The following is a 17,613-nucleotide window of genomic DNA, read 5'->3' on the forward strand; positions in this document are numbered from 1 at the left end:
CGAAATGTGCATCAGGTTCTGTTTAAATTTCGCACATTTCAATATTTTAACCATTACAAGATAGGGTGTGAAAATGGGATATACTGGCTCACACCTTCTGTTACTTCCACCAAAATGGTTAACTTTTTGAATAGTATGGGATATATCTGCCCACTCCTTCAAATACCTCCCCCACAACAGGTCTTCATTTTCAATAATAATAACTATTATAAAATGTGAAATAAGAATCCTATTATCTTCAAATGTCGCACATACCAATAAGATCAGGTATGAGGAAAGGATAGAACGAACTTTTTCTTCTTATACCTCCCCCACAACGGATCAATATTTTGAATAAACAAACAGGAGGCAGCTTGAAAGAGCCTAATACTACCCAATATCTACTGTGGAGATATAATATATCGGTCCTCTCTTTCTGGTACCTCCCCCACAAAGGGCTAAATTTTGGTATAATTATAACTTTCATCAAACCTTTTTATCCAATCAGATCCGAATATGGAATTTATGAGCCCACTCCCCCTGGTATCTTCCCCACAAATTCGCGATTTTCTTAAGATATCGTGCACAGGGTGAGATGAAAAAGCTGCAACCAATTTCAGACTGCTGCCATTTCTTAGCCACTCGACCGACAGCTGTTAAAATTATTCCAGTGACAGCTCATTATATTGTTTACAAGCGAACAAAAGCATTTTGATTAAGATTTTCCAGAAAAAAAGTTATTCGTGAAACCAAAAGTGGCTATCGTTAGAGCACTCCAGCATTTAAATGTGAATAAATCTTTTGTGTATCGTACCATCGCTCGTTACCGTGATACTGATACTGGTAGCTTAGCTCGACGTCAAGGAAGTGGACGGAAGAAAACAGCAACATCAGCAGAAATGGTTCAAAAAATAAAGAAGCAACTTGGTCGAAACCCGAGTCGCAGTGGCCGAAAAATGGCTCGTGAGCTTAATATATCGCAATAGTCCATTCGACAAATATTAAAAAAAATGAGCTCGGGTTAAAGCCATTGAAAAAAGTGCAAGAATTTACACACCAACAGGAAGAAAATTGACTCAAAAGAGCTAAAGAATTGCTTCGCTTGGCCGAAAGTGGTGAGCTGCCGAATTTGGTTTTCTCCGATTAGAAAACATTCGTTGTCCAGCAGTTTGTAAACAAACAAAATTGTCGTGTTTACTTGTCAAAGATGTCAGCTGACCTTTTTATACCCTCCACCATAGTATGGAGGAGTATTAAGTTTTTCATTCCGTTTGTAACACCTCGAAATATACATTTTAGACCCCACAAAGTATATATATTCTTGATCAGCATAAAATTTTATGTCGATTTAGCAATGTCCTTCCGCCTGTCCGTCTATCCGTCTGTGGAAATCACTCTAGCTTCCGAACGAAATGAAGTAAGTTGACAAACATTTAGTCAAATGTGTATTATGTCTGCAGGACTTTTGGTATTGAAAATGGACCATATAATTCCACGTCTTCGTATAGCCCCCATATAAGGGGACCTCCCGATTGTCTGTATTTTGATGATTTTAGCGACATTTTTCACCGGAATTGTTTCATATTTGGTATTTGAAGTTCGTAACGGATACTACGGTCTAAGACAGAAAATGAGCCATGTAGGTCCACGTCCTCGTATAGCCCCCATAAAACGGTACCTCCCGATTGTCGGTATTTTGATGATTTTAGCGACATTATTTACCGGAATTCTTTTAAATTTGGAATTTGATGTTCGTAATGTATACTACAGCATAAGACAGAAAATGGGTCATGTAGATCTACGTCTTCGTATAGCCCCCATAAACAGTGCCCCCGATTGTCGGTATTTTGATGAATTTAGCGACATTATTTACCGGAATTATTAATTTTGTATTTGAAGTTCGTAATGGATACTACAGTCTATGCCAGAAAATTTTCTCTGCAGGTCCACGTTTTATAACCCTCATGGTACCTCCTTATATTCGGTATTCTGATGATTTTAGCTGCATTATAAACAGATATATTTCAAGTTTCGCATTTGAATATTGCAATAGCTTATGGCAAAAGTTGCCTATGCAGGTCCACTTCGTCGTATATACGACTTTTTAACGGATTTTATTATTTTGAAAATTGACAAATTTGGCAATTAATTGCCAAATGGTGAAGAGTATTCAAAGTTCGGCCCGGCCGAACTTACAGCTTTTTTACTTGTTTTGCTTTCATTTAATAAAATTAAAAAAAAAGTGTAAAAATTATGGCGTTTGACTTTGTTGCAGTTTATTAAAATTGGGAGCCTGTAAAACCATTGAATCTCTTTAAACATTCGTGGTTTCCTATTAAATTAAATAATGCACAAATCTTCACCGAATTAAAGGAAAATACGCAACGTAATGCTAAGCGTCTGCTCTTTATATTTTAGGCGTTCTCACTTTCGAAGTAGGGAAAGAAAAGACCTCCAGAAAATAGCTATCTAAGCATGATGAATTTATGAAACATTACTCGTACTCCGAGATTTGTTGAGTTACAAAGTCGATATCACACCTAGAACAATTAAAGGTTTTATATGGACGTCGAACGTAGGTGTAATAGACCCTAAAGCCGGGAAGTCGATCGAGATTAAAGTGTATGGTAGTGTATGGGAAACACTGTTCCCTAGTACACACCAAAGTCAATACAGAAGAAAAGTTTGGTTTACACCGACAGAAGAAAAGTCTACTTTACACCCAAAAAAGTTAGCATTTATTTAACATATAATGGACTTGACAATCTAAAGACGGCGTAAAAACGGCTAAAGTTTACTAACTATGAATGTTGGAACAGACAAACGCTGTACCTTGTAACTTAACAACATTTATGAATATAAATTGTCGCATTTAGCACAATTTACATTTTATAAAGAAAAAATTCTCTCTCTCTCTCTCTCTCTTTATTCGAATATAAATTTATCATGGCAGACTCGCATCCTATCCTTAGGCACATAAAATCACTTTTCAGTATCAACGGTTATTCTTTTTTTTTTCTTTTTTTTTTCATTTAAATACTCCGGCCCTTAAAATGCTGAATAAACCTTCAATGCTTGTTCCTGTTGACATAAACTGCGCATTAACATTCCATTTCTCTTCCATTTCTGGTCCTAATCGCCTGTAGCTTCTTTGTGCCTGTGGCTATCATTAATGTAAAATATGTTGTAATACATTTCTTTAGAACGTCATTCGAATATTTTTTTGTTCCTGACCATTGTATTTCCATATACCAAGAAGTATGGGGAAAAAAGGCAAAATGGTGTGACGACCAGAGCTTTCATCCCTTATTCGCAAGTACTACTGGTATTTATGGACCGGAAATTAATACAATTCGGAAGCAAGAAAAAATTTGTTTAACTTGAAACCTCATCAAATACAAGTACACAAGTATTGTTGAATGCATAAAACATTCTCAATAAAATTGCTATTAAAAGAGGTTTTTTGGAAATGTTAGCATATTTGTGGTATATTAACCGCTTAGGTTAAATTTCGGCGTTATAGCGTGGTTATGAGGCAGTAGCGCTATATTCCTGTTTGAAGGAATTCATTTCTGAGATAACCTGTTTCTACTCAAATCGAATGGAAAATAGGGCCGATTACATACAATGTTTAAGACTTATGTAAAGTGACTTAACAAAGTATTCTGAAAATTTTAGACGCTCCATAGATTTTTTAATGCAAAAACATGTTAAAAAGCAGTAAGTTCGGCCGGGCTTAACTTTGAATAGCCTCCACCATTTGGAACGAATTTGGAAATTTTCAAAAAAAAAAAAAAATAATAAATAAATAAAATAGAAATAAACAAATAAATAAACAAGTAAAAAAGTAGTAAGTTCGGCCGGGCCGAACTTTGAATACCCTCCACCATTTAGAACGAATTTGAAAATTTTCGAAAAATAACATTCGCCAAAAATTCTGTTATCATTTTAAAAATACCGAATATAGCCGTTATATTAGGGCCTGTATGACGTGCAACTACATAGGCATTGTTTTTTACAAGCCATTGCCATATTCAAATTCGAAACTTGAAATAAACGGTGAATAATGTAGCCAAAATCATCAAAATACCGTACATAGGGAGGTATCGATATTTAGGGGCTATACGAAGACTTGGACCTGCATAGGCAATCTTCTGTCCTAGGCTGAAGTACCCATTAAGAATTTCAAATACGAAATTTGAAACAATTCCGGTGAATAGTGTCGCTGAAATCAGCAAAATACCGAAAATAGGGAGGTACCGATATAGGCGGACTATATGAATACGTGGACCAGCATATGCAATTTTCCGTCATAGGCTGTAGTACCTATTACGAACTTCAAATACGAAATTTGTAAAAGATCTGGTAAATAATGTCGGTAAAATCATAAAATTACCGAATAAAGGGATGTACCGATATTTAGGGGCTATACGAAGACCAGGACCTGCACAGACAATTTTATATCATAGATTGTAGTACCTGATAGGAACTTCAAATACAAAATTTGAAACGAGTCCGGCAAACAAAGTCGTTAAAATCATCAAAATACCGAATATAGGGATATACAGTTATATGGGGACTATAACTAAACGTGGACCTATATACAGGGTTGCCCATATTCGACGGACCCATCTGACAACGCCATAACTTTTGACAGAGATGTCACATCGCTTAATGACATACCGCGTTTGAAGCGTCAGTCCAAGCAGATTTTTACCATGAACCAATACACTCCACGCGAGCTCTCTGAAATAGTTGAAATTTACATTCAACAGAAGAAGTCAATTGTGAAAAAAATGTGAGAAGTGCGCCTTCTAAGAACACCATTAAGCGTTTATGCGAAAAATTTTCGACTGGTAAGGCTCTTTCTAATCCGAAGAGACCAAGGCGATCGGCCGAGAATATCGCTGCCGTACGAGCAAGTGTTGAGAGGTCCCCAAGAACAACCCAAAAACGCCGTTCTCAGCAGTTGGGCATGGCTCGGTCCACTTTACAACGGATTATTCTCATTGATTTGCATTTGTTCCCGTACAAAATTCAATTGACGCAAAGAATGTTGCCTGTGGACAAGCCTCGTCGATTGGAATGGGCCCAAAGGTCCGTCGAATATGGGCAACCCTGTAGTCCATTTCCGATAGCAAAAGTCCTGCAGACGAAACAAACATTTGAGTAACATTGTATCAACATACTTCAATTTCCGGTTTATTATGCACCAAATGGCTAATATCAGCCCAAATGGACTGAATTTTGTTGCTTACTGTAACATCCATATCAAATTTAGGGATTCTAGCTCTATAAATTCACAGAATATCAAATTTAGTAACATTTAGTACTTATCGTATTATTTTAGTACCCATTTCCCAAACCGTTCCATATCTCAATCCTCGACACCAACAGTAGTCGCAATATAAAATTTCACGATTTCAGCTCTATCCTTTCCCCCAATACCGAATTTTGTACCATTTAGTACTTTTCGTACAACTATAGTACGTATTTCCAAAAACACCTTCAAATCTTAATCTCAGAATATAATTTTTCAAAATTTTTTATCTCTATTCCCTCAACCAAGACCAAATTTAATACCATTTAGTACAGTCATTGTACGCATGTCTGAATCTAGCCCCTTCTCTCAACCAAAAACACCATATATCAATGAGAAATTTCAGGATTTCAGTTCTATCCCTTCATTAAATAACAAATTTGGTACCATTTTGTACTTTTCTTACAAATATAGAAAGCACTTCCAAACCACCACCAAATCTCAATCTCAGATACCAACAGAGACCTGAATATTAAATTTCGGGATTTCAGCACTATTAGCCGTAGACACTAACAATGACAGCTATATCAAAAATTTCGGGATTTCAGTTCTATTCCTTCACCCAATACCAAATTTAGTACTATTTAGTAGTTTTCCGTACAAATATAGCACGCGCTTCCAAACCACCGCCAAATTCGCAAACACAGATAGTATTAGTAATATAAATATGATTTCAGAATTTAATCTCTATCCCTTCACCCCATATCAATTATTACTTTTCGTACAATTATAATATACACTTCCCAAACCACCTCCTAAGACCAAATTTCAGATTTCAAGCACTATCTGTCCACACAATACCAAATTGTACCAAATATGGTATTATTTAGTACCTTTCATTCACTTGTAGTACAAATTTCCTTTTTATCAAAAACCTACCTGCAACAGGGACCCCAATACAAAATTTAAAAATGCTGTTTCATCCGTTCACCCTAAAAAACTGTTCCAAATTTAATACTATTTAGTATAGTTCGTACACTTTTCCAAAACTACTTTCATATATGAAACGTATTCTTCATTATTGATTTTTATACCAAAATTAATGTTTTTTCTTTAATTACGAATTTCCCAAAACCCAGCCTTATCACACGCCTTGAGCTCTGAAATTAAACAAGTTTGTACACCTTTTCGGGTGAAAGTCGTAAAGTTGTATTTGTAATTGGTGATTTTCGTTCTAGGTAATAATATTTCAATTGTAATTTGAGAACAACATACATCAGACATGTGGCTTAGGTTGTTAAAATACCGAATATAGGGAGGTTTTAGGCTGCCTTTAAGAAAACGTGGAAAACTAATGATAAAAGTTAAGCGCTTACCTGAACATGTAAAATTTGCAATCATATAAATAAGCATAGAGAACTTACTTTCTTAGTGTGGCCACAAAACTGTAAATATACACAACTACGGCCGTTAGAAAATAAGCTAGTGGTAGTAAGTATCCATGAGCTGCGGCGCCAGTAGAACTTGAATAATAACTGCAACAAGAAGATGTTTATATTATAATTTTTCATGATGTTTATAACAATTATTATATTCACTTACCCATAAAACATTGGAGAATATTTCAGATAACCCTCAAATTCCCATATTGTCAACAGATTTCCAGCCACTTTATTTTCTCGATCTGTCATTCTTTTTCGTGGATCAATTTCATCGTTTTTTGTTCCAAAATACTGCCGAAAAATTATACAAATTTTCACAATGAGAGCAACGTGCATCTAATACTACTTACCTCCGGTCCAATGACAAACAATACCAGGGGCAGGGCAATCATTACATTCATATACATCAGCCAACGGAGAAATGTAAAATAGGAAGCTACACCTGATCCAAAATGTGATTCGATTTCTTTTATTCGTAACTCCCAGGGTATGAGAACGGTAAGGAAACTGTAAATTTCACGTTTCCAATGACGCCATCGCTAAAAAGTTGAATTTTATCAAAAATTTGTTATTACAATATAACTTAAAATAAGATACATAAGTGGCTTAAGGAGACAACGTTTATATAATGGTGATATCTGACTGATATTACATAAAGTTTGAATATATTTAGGAAAAAACATTTTTTTGAAACTAGAAGGATAAAATTTTGCACTCATTTTTACTTTTCCAGTAGGCAGATTAAGTTCGTAAATGGGTCATGTAGGTCTACGTCTTCGTATAGCCGCCATATAACGGTACGATATTCTGTATTTTGATGATTTTAGCGACATTATTCACCGGAATTGTTTCAAATTTGGTATTTGAACGTCGAAACGGACACTACAGGCTAAGAAAGAAAATTATCTGTGCAGGTCCACGTCTTCGTGTAGCCTCCATGTAACGGTACCTCCCGATATTCGGTATTTTGATGATTTCAGCGACATTATTCATCGGAGTAGTTTCAAATTACGTATTTAGGGTTCGTAATGGGAACTACAGTCTGTGACAGAAAATAAGCTCCATATATCAGAGCCTCCCTATATTCGGTATTTTGACGAGTTTAGGTTCAATGCCCACCGAAATTGTTTGAGATGTCGTATTTGAAGTTCGTAATGGATGCTACAGCCTGTGACAGAAAATTACCTATGCTGGTCCAGGTCTTCGCACAGCTCCGATGTAACGGTACCTCCCTATATACGATATTTCGATGATTTAAGCTGCATTATTCACCTTTTATTTCAAGTTTCGAATTTGAATATGGACAAACAATGCCTACATAGGTTCACGTCGTACAGATCCCAATATAACGGCTATATTCTGCATTTTTTAAATTTAAAAGATTTTTTTAAGGTTTTTTTTTTTTGAAAATTTCCAAATTCGTTCCAAATGGTGGAGGGTATTCAAAGTTCGACCCGGCTGAACTTACTGCTTTTTTAATTTATATTTTTTTTTTAAATACATCTTTGACAGAAATTATTTTGGTCTTTCTTATACCCTCCACCATATTTATTATATCTTTTGTAACTACTAGACGACTGATGACGTTAAACCATTTCGATCCTTTCTTCAATTTTCCAAACAGTAAAAACACCCTTTAAAAAAAAAAAATGATATATGTATGAAAAGGGTAACATTTTAATCAAATTTTTGTGTAGGTAGTAAGAGTCATCTGCCAATAATTAAAAATAAAAAGTCCTCCCTCCACCTCGATGGCAGGGATACATTTCGGAAACCATTTGTTTGCATACTTTTTAAATTAGTTTTAAAAAATAGTAAATGGAAAAATAACGATGAGGAATTATTGCCAATATACAGGATGAGATGAAAAAAACTGCAACCAACTTCAGACTGATGTCATTTCTATGCCATTTGTCCGACACCTGTTCTGTATTCCACTGACAGCTTATTATATTGTTATCAAGCGTACAAAAGCATTTTGGTGAGAATTTTCCAGAAAAAAGTTTTTCGTAATAGAACTCAAGCGTTTATATTTGGCTGGAAACACACAAGTGGTCAGAGCATTCCAGCATTTAAATGTGAATAAATCTTTGTGTGTCGTACCATCGCTCGTTATGGTGATACTGGTAGCGTAGCCCGTCATCAAGGAAGTGGATGGAAGAAAACAGCAACATTAGCAGAAATGGTTCGAAAAGTAAAGAACCGACTTCATTGAAACACGCATCGCAGTGGGGGAAAAATGGCTCGTGAGCTGAACATATCACAATATTCCATTCGGCAAATATTGAAAAATGAGCTCGGGGTAAAGCCATTGAAATTCAAAAAAGTGTAAGAACTTACACCGCAACGGAAAGAAAATAGACTCAAAAGAGCTAAAGAGTTGGTCGAAAGTGGTGAACTGCCGAATTTGGTTTTCTCCGATGAGAAAACATTCGGTGTCCAGCAGTTTATAAACAAACAAAATGATCGTGTTTACTTGCCAAAGAGGTCAGCTGAAAATGTGCACCTTCGGTTGGCGACCAGAACTCAAGCGCCGGCCATGGTGATGGTGTGGACCGCCATAACAGCTGATGGTCGTGGCATCACAATAAATGCCGAATATTAACGCAAAAATATTCTGGAGGGAGTATTAAAGCCTTGGGAAGACAAACATTTTGGCCGCAGACCTTGGACATTCCAACAGGACTCAACACCATCGCACTCACCACGCGCCACCCAAGAATGGTTACGAAATGAGGTTCCTCGCTTCATTTCCAGTGCACAATGGCCACCAAAATCACCGAATACCAATCCGTTGGACTATTGTGTCTGAAATATTTTGGAAAGCAAGGTTGGAACTAAAAAATACCAAAGTGTCGATCACCTCAAGCAAGCCCTCAAGCACCGCAGAGCAACATTCGGGCAGCGTGTGATGGTTTCATTAGCCGCTTGAAGGCCATAATTCGTGCCAAAGGTGACCAATTGGATTAAATCTAAACTTATTCTAAAATTTGATGCTATTTCCGAAATTTTTTGCTTTCATTCAATAAAATTAAAAAATAAAAATTATAGTATTTGACTTTGTTGCAGTTTTTTTTATCTCACCCTATATATATGATATTTGTGCTGAATTCGTTCGAATGTGCCGATATCTATTCAATATGGACTTACATAAACCATTTGGTGCGCAACTAAAGACAATTGGTACGAAGGTATATATAGGCTATATTCAAATCGAAATCGATCTAAATAACATTTGGCATATACATTTCTGAGCTGTTTCATTTTATGTTTCCCCGAATATCGTTTTTACGTAGTGCATTTTACGGCTGTGGAGGACAAATATAACAAATTGAATGAATATTATATGTGGGAACTATAACTATATCTGAACCGATTTCTACCAAATTTGACATATTTTTTTCTAGGGCCAATTTGGTCGTATGTACGAAATTGTATTCTATTTGGACTAATATTACACATTTTGTGCACAATAAAAGGCAAATCGGACAAAGATATATATGGGAGCAATATCTGAATTTTTGACTGAAAATTTCCAATTTCAATAAAGTCCGTCCTTGGGGCAAACACATGATTTGTGCAAAATTTCATTTGGATCGGGCAATAAATTCGACCTGTACTTTATTTACAAAAATACATGGACAGACGAACGGACTGACGGACGGATATGCATAAATCGACTCAGAATGTGATTCTATGCAGATCATCAAAATGGACTATGGGTCTATCTCGCTTCCTTCTCAATGCTACAAACAAATGCACAAAAGACATAATACTCTGATATTGAAAATGTTGACACTTTTGTGGGGGAGGTACCAGAAGGAATGTACCAAGATATTCCATTTTCACACCACTCTTTGGTAAAATGTTGTGATGTGTGAAATTTGAAGACAATCGGACACAAACATCACATTTTATAAGAGTTATAATCATACAAATGTTGACCCTTTGTGGGGATGGTTGTTGTTGTTGTAGCAGTTTTACATGTTCTGTTGTTTTTTTCTGACTAATCCGGTTCTTCCTCAATGTCCAGGTTTAGTAATTCTGCTACCTTTATGGGCTGTAGCCATGGATCCTCTGGACGGAGTTGGGTAGGTTTGGCTGGACAAATTAAACAAGTGCAGCGTGTTGTGCGGGCCTGTATCGCACGCTGGGCAGGCGTTCCGCACATCCTCATCAATTCGTGCCCAATACGAATTGAGACGGCTGCATCATCCTGAACGTAGTTGGGCCAAAACTACCCTGGTTTGCCTAGGCAGCCGACGTTCTTCAGCTGCAATGGATGGGGGAGGACTCCGAGTATGGCATTCATACTGTAATTATTAACTACCTCTGCGACTGCATCAGCATGAATGCTATTCAGACCCGCTTGATAGGCTTTATGATCTTATATCGCTGGACCTCTCTCTCTAGATCGTGCAGGTCCTTACTGACACTCCTGGGTGGGGGAGTTCTATCCACCATATGGTGGTTAGGGTGACTCCCACGATAACACACAAGCAGGTACTGCAACGAAAGCATATGATTATACTGACAATCATCCGCATAAGTTACGATCTCGATAGGTCGAGAGCCACCACTACTGTTCTGTGGCACGGCCTGTTCTGGTTGAGTCCTCGATTGATATGTGTGGATATGGCGTGCAATGCTGTTGTAGTGCTATGTAGTGGACGGAAACCGTATTGATGGTTAGCAACTGAATAGCTTCCTCTGATACTGGAGAGGAGTAAGGCCTCAAGAGTCTTTGCTACTGGCGACAAAACCGAAATCGGCCTGTATGATTCGCCTTTGCTGGCATCCTTGCCAGGCTTCAGTAGCGAGACCACCCTGCCCATTTCCCAGGCTTCGGGAACTATGTGGGTGGCTAACGACTCCCGGCGTATCCAGTTGTTTCAACATTACCATTGATATTCCGTTTGGGCCCAACGCTTTAGATGACTTAGCTTTTCGGATGACATTCGCAACATCGCCCAGCGTAAACTGTAGAGGTACATCCTCTGCGGGAAGAGCTCTTATACGACGTAGTACTCTTCGCCTCGCCCTATCACTCTCGGGGTGCTCGACAAATTGGCGGTTAAAACAGCCAGCGCACCTCTTCGGATCAGTCACAGTTACGTCGCTAAATGTGACTGAGGTCCTATCATCCTTTTTTCCAGGGTTCGAGAGTGACTTTACCGTTACCCACAGTTTACTCAAATCGGTTCCAATGTTGCAACACTTCAGATGGTCTAGCCACTTTTCCCGCTTATGCTCCTGTACCAACCGGTTGACTTCCACTGTCAGTTCAATGACTCTGGGATTAGTAGGGTTGGTACGTCGGAGCTCATCACGCTCATTCGCTAATCCCGCTGCCTCTGCTGGGAAATTTGGTCTTACTTCGGGTCTTCGACCAGCAGGTATATAGCGAGCGGCTGCAGTTTTGATGATGTCCCGGAAAATCCTTTCAGCTACCCGAACATCAGAAGAATTGGGCAGTTCTCTGAAGCGAAGGTTGGTGAAGTCTCTGAACTCGGGCCAGTGGGCTTTCCCATGGTTAAGGAAGGTGCGGCGTTCAGAGGTTATGAAATCGGGCGATCTGCTGATGGAGACAATTATCGGGAGATGGTCTGAGCCAAGAGAAATGACGGGTTGCCAAGTCACGTCATTTATCAGACCGGGTGACACTATGGGTAAATTTGGCAAACTGTGACACTCTCCTCTTATTCGGGTGGGGGCATCCTCTGTTACCGTGCAAAATGTGGAGCAGTCAATCTGCTCTGCCAACGCTGATCCCCTCTGGTCATTACCTAGGACGGAATGCCACAACTCATGGTGGGCATTGAAGTCCCCTAGTACCAGGCGATTATTGCCTTCCAAAAGTGGGCTTATATTAGGCAAGAAACGCGGTTCACAGCTATTAACCGGCGGGATATACACATTAAGCACCTCAACCTCGGCAGTACCACACTTGACTGCTACCCCCATACACTCCATGTACGGGTCACTAGAGACTAGCTCAAGCAAGTTAGGTCTGTATTGAACAGAATGGTGTAACAGGAACGCTAATCCCCCACCTCCACTTCTGGTGCGATCTTTCCCCGATACATTGTAACCATTGCAACGTTGTAAGCTACAATTTTCATTGAGCTTGGTTTCCTGCACCGCTGCGATCTTAATATTCCTCCGATTCATAAAATACACTATCTCATCAATTTTACCTCGGAGTTCGTTGCAATTGAACTGCAAGAATGATGCATTGTCCGGAATTGGAACAGCAACATGTGGCGTTAAGTGCTGCGCTAAAGGTTGCTGTTCTGGAGACTGCGGGGGAGTTCCATACTCCGACGACGACTCGGAAGTTGACGACGAGGTCGTGGACTCACTGGGGACTTCGTTGGTACAGCACGAAGCAACATAGTCCCTATCGCTATAGTCTCGCAACCGGGTTAAACAGGAACAATTCCTAAAATGCACCCATCCACTGCATCCATTACATCGCACCGAGACTGATTTATGGTGGATGGTGTTTTGGCAAACCGTACAGAACCATGGTCCGGGGTTTTCCTCAAGCCCGGCAAGGACCAAAAGAATCCGGAGCAAGCATTCCGGGATGTGCTGATCCCAATACAGAAAAATAAACAAACATGAACATGTATACACTAGTGTGGCAGCCGCTGCCCGAAACTGGAGTGTTGTTGTTTCGGGTCAATCCGGTGTCGTAGAACCCGCTGCCGTGGGATTGTGTGGGGATGGTGCATTGACTTGGTGTATACGATATTGTCCATTTTCGCACCTGACCTAGCACTGATGGAAAAAATAATAGGATTTGCAGAGTTGGAACAAAATCGGATCATCCTTTCAGCACAGTATTTTTTTTTTGGAAATTTCGACCTCTTATGCGGTAGGTGCCAGAAGGAGTGGACCGACATTGTCCATCAGCGAACTCGGTCTAAGTTTCAGAGTGGTGTAGGGTATAAAAATGCTTAAAATTTGGTGTTTTAATATTTTCTAAAAACTAAGAGAAATTGACATCATTGCCGATGTCAATACCAATGTAAAAATATTTAGCACCTTCTCGTACCTTTTCGTATCTTTGTAAAATGATTCTCAAAAAACGAGCACTAACTTGCCAAATGTTACCCTTACAGCAAATTTTCCGAATTCGTATGAATTTCTCTGTACTTGTTTTTGCTTGAATTTTATTTAATCTATCTAAAACTACACACACCTACACCGAGACCTAACATGTTAAACTACTCAACTATAATTAAGACTCATACCCAGCTGCTTACCTCGGGGGACTCAATTATGTGTGTATTTTATGAATTACTCGAAAGATTTTAATCTGTTTACATTTATCTCTATAATTTTAAACTCTATCTGGTCGACTAAAAGCTTAGCATGTATTCCAATTAAAACATCATTTAAGTTATAATTTACAGGTGTAGCTGCCGCAGGGCCATCATGCTGATGCCCTTATGATGGTCAGGAGGTGACCGAACAATTTTCAAAAATTCCATTTGTTTGTTTGACAACAAGAACAAAAGTGGCATGTTAAACATGGAATATCCTTTGGCCAGTCCATAAACACACACACATACACTCATATGTGTACACATTCTCTTGTGGCCTGAGATAAGGATACAACATTCCGTAAAATGCAGTTGGAACTAAAGGTAACCTTTGTTGTCTGCTTTGAAGAATGGTTAGTTTCCTGCTGGCTTAACAATGAACTCTGCTGCTGCTGATGATGACCTGCTTGCATGCATGCCTGACTGCCAGCAAACCAGCCAAACAGCCAGCCGTCCATAGAGCCTGCATGACCAAACCACCAAACACCAGGAATATTGTATGTAATTTGTTTGTTGTGTGCTGGTGGGGCCGTCATGCCGGTTCCGGAAAGTGCCAACAAAGCACTACAGGTCCATTAGCAGCAAATTGAAATCCATTTAAAATTGTAAATACACTATATGGGGATGCAGTAAATTATAATTGTATGTAACACCGAAGGAAGATTAAAATGCGAATGTTGCTGGACATTAATAGAACACCGTAAGCAATGGTAATGTTTGTAGGGAAATATATTTAGTTGATAGGTCAAGGGACATTCCAACACAAAATACATATAAATGCATACACTACAGAACCGGTTGCCTTAAGTTGGATTATTCCGAAATTTATTATGACTTAAAATTTGAATTGGTTAAAATTCTAATAAAACGATAAGATAAGATCAGAAATGTTGAGATGTATTTCAAAACTGAAGAACGGACAAGAGTTATTCACAATTTGTGAGAGAGGAACGAGTAGGACTTAAGGGTGGTACAAATATTACGATCCACAAAGTTTGGACTACATCTAATTAATATTTATATCCTCAGTCATGATACGGCCAAAATGTGCCTCATTGAAATATTGATCAAGATCTAGATCAGGAAATTTGGAGTTGATCTAACATGGTGCGGACGATAATCATTGAAGGAAATATCCGATTTCGATCAAATAAGGTATAATGAAATCTGCGCGCTTTTTATACCCTCAGTCATATGGTTACAGAGGGTATCTATCATTTGATACCGTGAACCCGTGCGTCACCGGAATAATATATTTAGACGTAGGCCTTTTTGGTGCTAATCTGTTTTAAACTTTAGGAGTCGATATCGGGGTGCCGTCCGTCGTTAAATATCATGGTTGTAGGGTATATATTGTGCATGTGAGGAACTTAAACTCCAAATCGGATGAAAGATATGTATCTGAGCAATAGCTATATCTGAACCGATTTTCATCAAATTTGAAGTACTTCAACACAATTTACTCCATTTGGGCTGATATTAACCATTTGATGCACAATTAAGCCGAAATTAATTGAAGATATATATATATGGAAGCTATATCTAAATTTTAACTGATTCCCTCCAATTTCAACAGGGTTCGCCCTTGGGCAACACAAAAATTGTTTGAAAATTTCATTTTAATTGGATAAATGCCACACAGTGGTTCTATGAAGATCCTCAAAAGCAACTATGGGTCTATCGTGCTTCCTTCTCCATGTTACAAACAAATGCAGTGGTGTATATGGTATAAAAAATCAGGAATATATATTATATCTAAAAATTACATCTGCATCGGAGATGACCCATATAAGGGTTTTTAATTAATCACATTATCTTCGAAACGAATTTAGGCGGAGAGATTTAAGCTGTGGCTGAAATAATCCAAATGCCGAATTTTGGAGGTTGCACACAATTTGAACTTATATCGAGAGTTTTTATACCCTACACCACACAGTGGTAAGGGCATGGAGAAGGAAGCGGGATAGACCCATAGGTACTTTTAAGGATATTCATAGAATCACTTTCTGAGTCGATATATGCATGTTAGTCCGTCCGTCCATGTATGTTTGTGATCTAAATGCTGGTCGCTTTTATTATCCGATTGAGATGAAATATTGCAAACAGTATTTGTTTGGCCCAAGGGCGAACCCTTTTGAATTTGGTGATAATCGGATCAGATTTAGATATTCCTCCCATATATATATATTCATCCGATTTCGGGTTAATTGTAAACCAAATGTCCAATATAAGCCCAAATGCCTTGAATTTTGGCACATCCGACGAAATTCAGTCTAGAAGCAAGTACATCTAGTTTGGTGAAAATCAGTTCAGATGTAGCTATAGCTCCCATATATACGTTTCATTCGATTTAAACATCAAATCCCTCACGTTCGTAATATGCATTCGACAACAATGATATTTGGTACCAGATATCAAATACAGCCCAGAAATACATCTGCCAAATTTTATCGAGATCGGTTTAGATTTGGACAAAGCTCCCATATATATTTTCAACCGATTTCGGGTTAATGGTGCACCAAATGGCCAATATCAGTCCAAAAACCCGTTTGGATATAGCTATAGCCCCCATATATAGGTTTCATTCGATTTGGTTTGGTTTAAGTCCCCCAAATTCGTAATATGCACCCCCTAAGATTGATGTTTGATATCAGATATCATATGCAGCCCAGAAACGCCTCTGCCAAATTGTATCAAGGTCGGTTCTGATTTGGATATAGCTACCATATATATCTTGAACCGATTTCGGGTCAATTGTGCACCAAATGTCTAATATCAGCGCAAATGATTTGAATTTTGGCACGACCTACTGAATTCAGTTTAGAAGTATTTTAAATTTGCTGAAAATCGGGTCAGATTTACATATGTTTCATCCGATTTAGTGTTTAAGGCCTTCCCATTCGTAATATGCATTCGACAACAACATATTTGGTACCAGATAGCTCGAAAATAAATTTGTCAAATTTTATCGAGATCGGCTTAGCCTTGGATTTAGCTTTACATATATATCCTTAATCCGATTTCCGGTTTATTGTGTCATTATTTGGCTAATATCAGTCCAAATGGAGTGAATTTCGGTACTCTCTTTCGGTACACTCATTCTGGTACCTTCCCTACAACGTGTCAAAATTTTGAATAATTATATCTCTCTTTAAATTGTAAATAAGCATCTGATTCATTCAACACTTCACACATTCCAATATATACTAAAACAAGATCGGTTGTGAATATGATAGATATTGTCCGATCCCTTCTGATACCTTCACCACAAAGGGTCGCAATTTTCAGTATTTATATCTCCAATATTTTGCGAAACATATCAGCGATTCCTGACAAACTTGGTATATCTTAATATCACTTACTCAACTAGAGGTCTGATGTGATTATGAAATATATTGGCCAACTCCTTCTGGTACCTTCGCCCAAAAGTTCAACATTTTGATAATCGTTTATTCGCAAAAAATTGGAAATAAATGTTCGATTTTCTCTAAATTTTGCCCATACACCTCTTTTATTTTAATCAGCCTACGACAGATGAGACAATGGATAAAATTGATTAACTCTTTGTGAACAATGGATTTCGGCAGCTATCGACAAATAT

At 38.1% G+C, this 17,613-nt stretch overlaps 1 protein-coding gene across 1 annotated transcript in view; it reads right to left on the reverse strand.

Moving 5' to 3' along the window:
* The window catches only part of LOC101901599 (transmembrane channel-like protein), a 179,375-nt gene that overhangs the window by 51,384 nt on the left and 110,378 nt on the right, over positions 1 to 17,613 (reverse strand). Inside the window, exons 6-8 of the mRNA XM_059131641.1 lie at positions 7,032 to 7,220; positions 6,842 to 6,972; positions 6,664 to 6,774 (exon numbers count right to left, since the gene is read on the reverse strand). Of these exons, the coding sequence (XP_058987624.1) occupies positions 6,664 to 6,774; positions 6,842 to 6,972; positions 7,032 to 7,220 (431 nt within the window). The remainder of the gene's footprint in view (positions 1 to 6,663; positions 6,775 to 6,841; positions 6,973 to 7,031; positions 7,221 to 17,613) is intronic.

The sequence above is a fragment of the Musca domestica genome, unplaced genomic scaffold (assembly GCF_030504385.1).
Source record: "Musca domestica strain aabys unplaced genomic scaffold, Musca_domestica.polishedcontigs.V.1.1 9, whole genome shotgun sequence".
Classification (NCBI taxonomy): Eukaryota; Metazoa; Arthropoda; class Insecta; order Diptera; family Muscidae; genus Musca; species Musca domestica.